The 7172-nt window shown below is 52.2% G+C and overlaps 4 protein-coding genes across 4 annotated transcripts; 3 read left to right on the top strand and 1 right to left on the bottom strand.

The window, feature by feature from the left end:
* Positions 1–50: 50 nt before the first annotated feature.
* PV08_02484 (uncharacterized protein) lies at positions 51–470 on the top strand (the record flags this gene model as incomplete). The annotated part of the gene is made up of 1 exon (XM_016376842.1): positions 51–470. One exon carries the CDS (start codon positions 51–53, stop codon positions 468–470), a length of 420 nt encoding a protein of 139 aa, XP_016238412.1.
* A 1355-nt stretch (positions 471–1825) lies between these two features.
* PV08_02483 (uncharacterized protein) lies at positions 1826–2476 on the top strand (the record flags this gene model as incomplete). Its single annotated transcript, XM_016376841.1, has 1 exon — positions 1826–2476. The coding sequence occupies one exon, from the start codon at positions 1826–1828 to the stop codon at positions 2474–2476; it is 651 nt and encodes a 216-aa protein (XP_016238411.1).
* Positions 2477–2732: 256 nt separating this feature from the next.
* On the bottom strand, positions 2733–3987 carry PV08_02482 (uncharacterized protein; the record flags this gene model as incomplete). The annotated part of the gene is made up of 3 exons (XM_016376840.1): positions 2733–3622; positions 3670–3832; positions 3880–3987. The coding sequence occupies 3 exons, from the start codon at positions 3985–3987 to the stop codon at positions 2733–2735; spliced, it is 1161 nt and encodes a 386-aa protein (XP_016238410.1).
* A 363-nt stretch (positions 3988–4350) lies between these two features.
* PV08_02481 (uncharacterized protein) lies at positions 4351–7063 on the top strand (the record flags this gene model as incomplete). The annotated part of the gene is made up of 3 exons (XM_016376839.1): positions 4351–4368; positions 4423–4535; positions 4600–7063. 3 exons carry the CDS (start codon positions 4351–4353, stop codon positions 7061–7063), a joined length of 2595 nt encoding a protein of 864 aa, XP_016238409.1.
* Between the last annotated feature and the right edge of the window lie 109 nt (positions 7064–7172).

Here is a 7172-nt window from a genome sequence, read left to right as displayed (position 1 = left end):
CCCCCCCCCCCCCCCCGTCGGTCTGTCGGCCGCCGTGGTTGCTGACGACGATGCCCTGGACGCCGAGCTCGACGCACTTTTCGGCGTCGGCGACGGTCTGGGACCCCCTTGAGGATGACGGCGCCCGTCAAAGTGCCGCTGGCGAGCTCGCCGTCCGGGCTGAAGATCTTCTGCACGCCCACCGGCGCCACGGCGATGGGGAACGGCAGCTTGCGGCCCACGACCTCGGTCGACAGGTCCGGAAACGCACTCGTCGCGACCAGCCGACTGGGCACGGTGCTCCATTTCTCGAACGCCGTGCGATTCTTGCGTGCCGTCTCGCCGGTGCCCGCGTTGCCCATGAGGTACCCTTTGCTGTCGGCCGACAGACGTTCCGCGGCCAGCGATTCCCAGTCCAGCAACTTGAACGTGAAGGGCGGTCTTTGGTACTTGAGGCCCTTCTGGTACACGGGTCACCTGGTAGCCCGTAGGGTCTTCCTCGACGTCTTCTTTCATGTCTGGACGAGTGTGTGTATTGGACGCCATTTGAGACGCCATGTTCAAAGGAGATTGTGATGGTTGCTGTGACGAGTTTACCGTGACAGCCTCGCTCCTTACTTGCAGTGCGTAAAGACATTTGGTGAGGCTTGTATAACAACTCAAGGCCCAGGCTGGTTGTATCTTCCCACGAACAACAGAAGGGTAACAAAGCTCGGTTTTGTATATTCCTACCGTCCTGGATGGCTAGAACCATTTGTATCATGCAACCGCGAACGTCGTCGTTGCGTTGCCCTGATCCACTTCGGTACGACCTGCGCAGAGCTCAAGGAGACGGCGATGCTAGATCGAAGTAGATCTCTCAGATATCGTTCGCGATGCACCGACCATGGTCCGGACGTTTGTGATCCTCCGTAAAGTAAAGACTGGCACCAGAGAGGTACAGAACGAGGTCCGGATTGAATGCCGCCGTATCAAAAAGGCTCATCCGCCGATCCGTGAGCAAACGGTCTATTTGGAACTATGTTCTTTGGACCCTGCGTCTTTCAAGATTTCAACGGTAAGAAAGACCTTTGAAAAAATGTGGTACTCGGTGAAGTGTGAAATGTTCGATCCACAGGTTTTCTCGCCGGAAAAAAAAAGGCAATGCTGCGGTCATCGCTCACAAGACAGGGATATATCTTCAAGTACGGCGAAACAAGGCTGAGATGATGTCTTCGGCAGGATGAAGAAACAAGGCTGAGTGGGATGACAATATCCGCCCAAACGGACTTCGCCGCGTCGTCCCATCTCGAATTGCACTCATGGCTGTGGACAGTCGCAAATTGTCTAAGTGCGTTGGTACTGTATGCGGTGAGGACTGGACGACGGGAAAGAAATCTTGACGAAACCGGCAGAACGAAACCCACCAACTGGAAACGTCAAGCTAAAGACACAGGGGACAGCGGAATGATGTCGCTGTCGCTGTCGCTGTCGCTGTCACTCGGATAGGGTTATGTTATCGTTGTCCACTCCATGCATGTCGCGGTAGATTTCCCTCTATTTACTCCGCTACAATATCTATCTACACTCGAAGAGACCCTCCACCCCGATCTCTTCGTCTCATTCCTTACAGTACAGTCAAGAACGAGCTCTACACCTCGACTAGATTCCTCGTCCTGTCTCCATATATATCGTTTATACTGGTTTTTTTCCATAGCCTCGCGGCGACCTGCGCACATCTTGACTCGCCTTTCCCCAAAACCAATCCAGCGTCCGGGTCCATACGCCAAGTTAGAGAAACATTCATACGGGGATATCGCAAACCATAGGCAACAAGTGTCATATCCTTTGCGAGGTCTGCACGGTCATGGCCAACTCGGATACCCACACAGCCTTCTTCTACGGAACCTTGATGGCCCCCGGCGTTCTTCACCGCGTGATCGACGGCACACACAGTCCGTCCGAGTCCCAGGCGTCTCGTCTGACGATTCGTCCCGCCCTCTTGCATTCTTACACGCGCCATCGCGTCCGCAACGCGGACTACCCGGCCATATTACCCTCGCCTGACGTGTCGACGGCTTGTGTCCGCGGCAGCCTCGTGACGGGCTTGACGTCCGCCGACCTCTACAGACTCGACATCTTCGAAGGAGACCAGTACGTTCGACGAAAAGTCCGCGTGCAGGTTCTCAAGGACGTCGGGCTCGACGAGGTCGCGCCCACAGACTCTGCGCACGTCCTGGAAGAAGTCGAGGCCGAGACGTACGTGTGGGACGAGGGCGAAGCGACACTCGAGCCGAAAGAGTGGGATTTCGAGGAGTTCAAGCGGGACAAGATGAAGGCGTGGATGGGTATGGCTCAGAGTGAAGAGGTAGAAGTGGACGGGGGATTTGCCGACGTAGACCGCGCCGTGGCGGAGCAGGAAAAGGCACTTCAGGGGGAAGGACAAAATCACGATCCTATGGGAGGACGAGGTGCGAATGGGCATATTACAAGGCAATTAGAGGAGGCAGCCGTATAGAACATGACTTCTGCCAGAGAAAAAGTGGTGCATTGCTACCCTCGGTGGCCACCATCGAAATGAAAGATAGAGCCAAACTTCGACATTAAGAAAAACGGTATTTCGTAGCCACTGCATGCTAAGCACAAACCGCTCAATGCTCCTGTACACCTCCCACGACCATTCTCAGCTGTATAAGATACAGGGAACTACCCGAGTTCACTGTCCCAGAGGGAAAAATCGCCCAGAGCTTTTCGAATCAATCAACCAAAATTTTTTAGCGACGGCCATGGCTCCGGACTGCACTGCCTTGCATCTGCTCGAGTTCTTGCTCCAATTGCTTGATTGCGGCGTGAGTCGATTCCAGGTCCTTGTTTAGACGGTCTCTCTCTGCAATCAACTTCTGTTCCCAAGCCCGGAATCTCTGTTCTTCAACCTTGACTTGTTCTGTGAAGCGCTTCCGGAGAGCTTCCTCTTCTTCCTTGAACTTGGGGTTGTCCAGTTTTCTTGGTCTCGCCTCGCCAAACTTCCTCGTTTCCATTTGCTGAGCACGGTAGGCTTCATAGTGGTTCTCCTCGGTAGTGTGAATCAGATCAAGCATGTGAGTGCGAATCAGGATAGAACGAAGCTTCTTGAAGTCGCAGTGCTCTTCGTTCTCAACCTCAGCGACACCCCAAGCATATTGTCGACCTTTTACGACCCGGCCATCGGTAGTTTTGACATCCTTCTCGCTACCAATCACTGCAAATGGCATGGCAGCCATCAAAGCACGGGCGTGTTGAGCAGCAGCTTCGTCGTCGTCCTCGACGGGGGGCTGGTAAATCTTGATGCCTTGTGCTTCGATGACAGCTCGCACCCTCTGCTTGAAGCGCGCCAAGTCGGCAGGCGAAAGGGTATCAGCCTTAGCGATCACGGGAATCAAGTTGACGCGAGTGCACAACCGCTTCATGACTTCGATGTCCAGAGGCTTCAAGGTGTGTCCTGTAGGGCGAATGAAGTAGAGACAGGCATGAACACGGAGATCAATCTTCTCTTGTCGGCGGGGTTGCTGCTCCTGCAACATGTATGACTCGTGCTGGTCGTCGAGGAACTCGATGATGGGCATCCAGGAGTCTCGGTTGTTGACGTAGTCGCCAAATCCGGGTGTATCGATGACAGTCAAGCGAACTGCATCAGTCAGCACCATGAGCGTACGAAGCGCGGGCCCAACGTACCCTTGAAGAATTTCTCTTCTAGTTCAGCCTTCGTGATCTCAATCTCGACCGTCTTGTCAACCTGCTTAGCATGTCGTCTCTTATGGTCTTGGTAGTTTTTGATGGTGGTTGAGAAGAGGGTGTTGATGAATGTAGTCTTTCCCAAGCCTGATTCTCCCGCAACCTGATTCTGCGTCAGCTACAATCTCCCGGACATGAGAAAAGTATTACCATGATCGTGAAAGCGGCACCTCTCTTCGCGACAATCTTGTGTCGCTGGTTTGGCAGATTCGCAATGCCGATGGGTGAGGCAGCGGATTCTGCAGGAGGAGGCGCCATTGTGACTTGTTCAACTCAAACTGGTGGCGACGGGAGCGCAATAAAAGGTACAAGAAGATGATTACGAGGATGTGATGATTGCGAGATGCTGGGTCAGTGGAAGATACTGTTCGTTGAGTAAATTAGGGGTCGTTGGCACTTTCCTTACAAAAATCGCAGGCAAGTTCGAAGTCGGTGGCCCCTGAAACTGGCACTTTGGGATCGATCAGGACCCAATTGCTCCCCCCAGACTGGCCTAACCGGACAGCGTTAGCGCCGGAGTATGTGGCCTTTTTCTCCGACAACTTTTTTCTGTGCCCGCAGTTGATCTTGTGCATGAGGGCATGAACAGTGCGACAATTTTGTTACAGACATGATGAGACGATGAAGACAGATTTTCGAGTAAGAGCATTGATTGAGTATAGTCTGGCACAGAAACGCTGACAAGCCTCACAGTTTTCCAATCTCTTGGGCACCATATACGGCCGAGGGAATCTTGTCTTCACACCTGATGGCAATTCTCTGTTGTCGCCGGTGGGCAATAGAGTCTCGGTTTTCAATCTGACAAAGTATGCCCCTGTCTCGATTCTGTCTGAGTTGTAACAGCGTAGAATGCTGATCTTCATCTCGTAGGAATACCAGCTACACCCTCCCCTTCGCTCATCGCAAGAATATCGTTCACCTGGACCTGACTCCGGATGGAAATCTGCTCCTCACCATTGACGAAGGCGGTCGAGCAATTCTGTCAATATTGCCTAGACGACTTGCTATTTACCATTTCTCCTTCAAGACCTCCGTTACGTCCCTAGCCTTCTCGCCCGATGGGCGATATTTCGTCGTTGGACTGGGAAGAAAAATCCAAGCGTGGAGGACCCCTTCGACACCAAACAGTGACGCCACCGGAGATCTCGAATTTGCGCCGTTCATCCTTCACCGCGAGTATGGCGGACATTTTGATGCAGTGAGGCATCTCAGCTGGTCGGGGGATTCACGTTTCTTCCTGAGTGCATCGAAAGACCTAACTGCGCGAATATGGAGTCTGGACCCTGAGGAGGGCTTCGAACCCACAGTGCTTTCCGGACACAGGCAACAAGTGAGAAATGTGTGGTTCTCGGCCGACCAGGAGAGCATATTTACTGTTAGCGAGGACGGTGCTCTCTTTCGATGGGGCTTCGTTGCAAGACAGACGGATGACGAGGAGCCAGCAGACTATGCGGACGAGAGATGGCGCATCGTGCAGAGAGACTACTTCATGCAAAACGCTAAACTAAAATGCGCCTCCTATCATCCCGCAACCAAACTGCTCACAGTTTGCTTCGACAATGGTCTATTTTCTCTGTATGAGATACCATCCTTCTCCAACATCCACAGTCTCTCTATGGCTTCTTCTCCCATCTCTGCGGTCGCCGTCAACAAGTCAGGCGAATGGCTGGCCTTGGCATCTTCGAAAACCGGTCAGCTCCTGGTTTGGGAACACGCATCCGAATCCAACATTCTAAAACAGTCTTCACACTTAGATTCCCTAACTACCTTGTCTTACTCTCCTGATTCAACGCGGATTATTACTGGGGCTGATGATGGCCTTATAAAGATCTGGGACATCTCCTCTGGGTTTCACATTGCAACATTCACCGAGCACACCTCAGCAGTCACAGGATCAGCGTACTCCAAACGAGGTAACATTCTTTTTACATCCTCTTTAGACGGCTCTGTCCGCGCTTGGGACATGCTGAGGTACCGGAATTTTAGAACTTTTACTGCTCCAACACGCCTTCCCTTCGCTTGCCTAGCAATAGACCCCTCTGCCGAGGTTGTCTGTGCAGCATCTCACGATTCCTTTGACATCCACCTTTGGTCTGTGCAGACCGGTGCTCTTCTCGATCAACTTTCTGGCCATGAAGGCCCAATCTCTACGCTGGCCTTCACTCCTGATGGACGATACCTTGTGTCAGGGTCCTGGGATCATACTATTCGTGTCTGGTCCGTCTTCGACAGATCACAAACATCGGAAGTTTTGCAGCTGACGTCTGATCTGCTGTGCATTTCCATTCGCCCAGACTCGGCTCAGATTGCCGCGTCAACCCTGGACGGCTCACTTACTTTCTGGAGTCTGAGTACGTCAATACAAGAATCTGGACTTGATGGGCGGCGGGATGTGAGTGGCGGGCGTACCTTAACCTCTCGGAGAACCGCAGCTTCCACACCTGGGACAAAATCCTTCAACACGATTACATATTCTGCCGATGGAAGCTCCTTGCTAGCAGCCGGAAACAGCAAATACATCTGTCTTTACTCCGTGACAACTGCGACTCTTATCAGAAAGTATACAGTCTCCGTCAATTTGAGTCTGGACGGGACCCAAGAATTCCTCAACTCTGCTGCCATAATGTCAAATGGTCTTCCGCGGGACATGATTGATACTGAAGGCGAAGCAAGTGATCTCGAAGATCGCATCGACAAGAGCTTACCAGGAGTCAAGAGAGGAAGAGACGCCACAGCCAGAACCCTTCGACCGGAAGTCAGGGTCACCAGTATTGAATTCGCTCCAACGGGCAGGAGCTTTTGTGCTGCAAGTACCGAAGGGTTACTGGTCTATAGTCTCGACAGCGCTGGCATGGACGACTTTGACCCATTCGACCTCGATATCGACGTTACTCCACAGAATATTCGAGCTCTGATAAGCCAGACAGAACCGGAGTATCTAAAGGCACTGATTATGGCGTTCAGATTAAACGATCGATCTCTGTTAAGAAAGGTCTACGAGTCTGTTCCATTTGAGGCGATACCACTACTGATTCGTGAGCTTCCACGGGTATATCTTGGGAGGCTATTGATGCTTCTGGCCCAGCAAATTGAAAACAGCCCGCATCTTGAGTTTGCTCTGAGGTGGATTGGGGAAGTCTTGAGCGTTCACGGTCGCTACATCAAGGAAAGACAGGGTGAATTTGGAAGCGAACTTCGTGCGCTTTTACGCGGAGTTGATGGCGTTGGCAGGAGTGTACGAACGCTGAGCGAACGAAATGCGTTTGAGATCGAATTTTTGTGCCAACAGTCACTTGGGCAAGACGACGTGGCCCGTGACTCTCTTCCTGCGTAAGTAGATTTAATGCTTAGGTAGACTCATGTATATATCAACTCGACGAGGGGATCATCGGAGGGAAAATCTGTAATATCGCCATATACACGCAATCACAAACAGGTCATGA

Source organism: Exophiala spinifera (genome assembly GCF_000836115.1).
Source record: "Exophiala spinifera strain CBS 89968 unplaced genomic scaffold supercont1.2, whole genome shotgun sequence".
Taxonomy (NCBI): Eukaryota; Fungi; Ascomycota; class Eurotiomycetes; order Chaetothyriales; family Herpotrichiellaceae; genus Exophiala; species Exophiala spinifera.
Note: the sequence above shows the minus strand (reverse complement) of the source record. Positions and strands in the feature narration are given on the sequence as shown.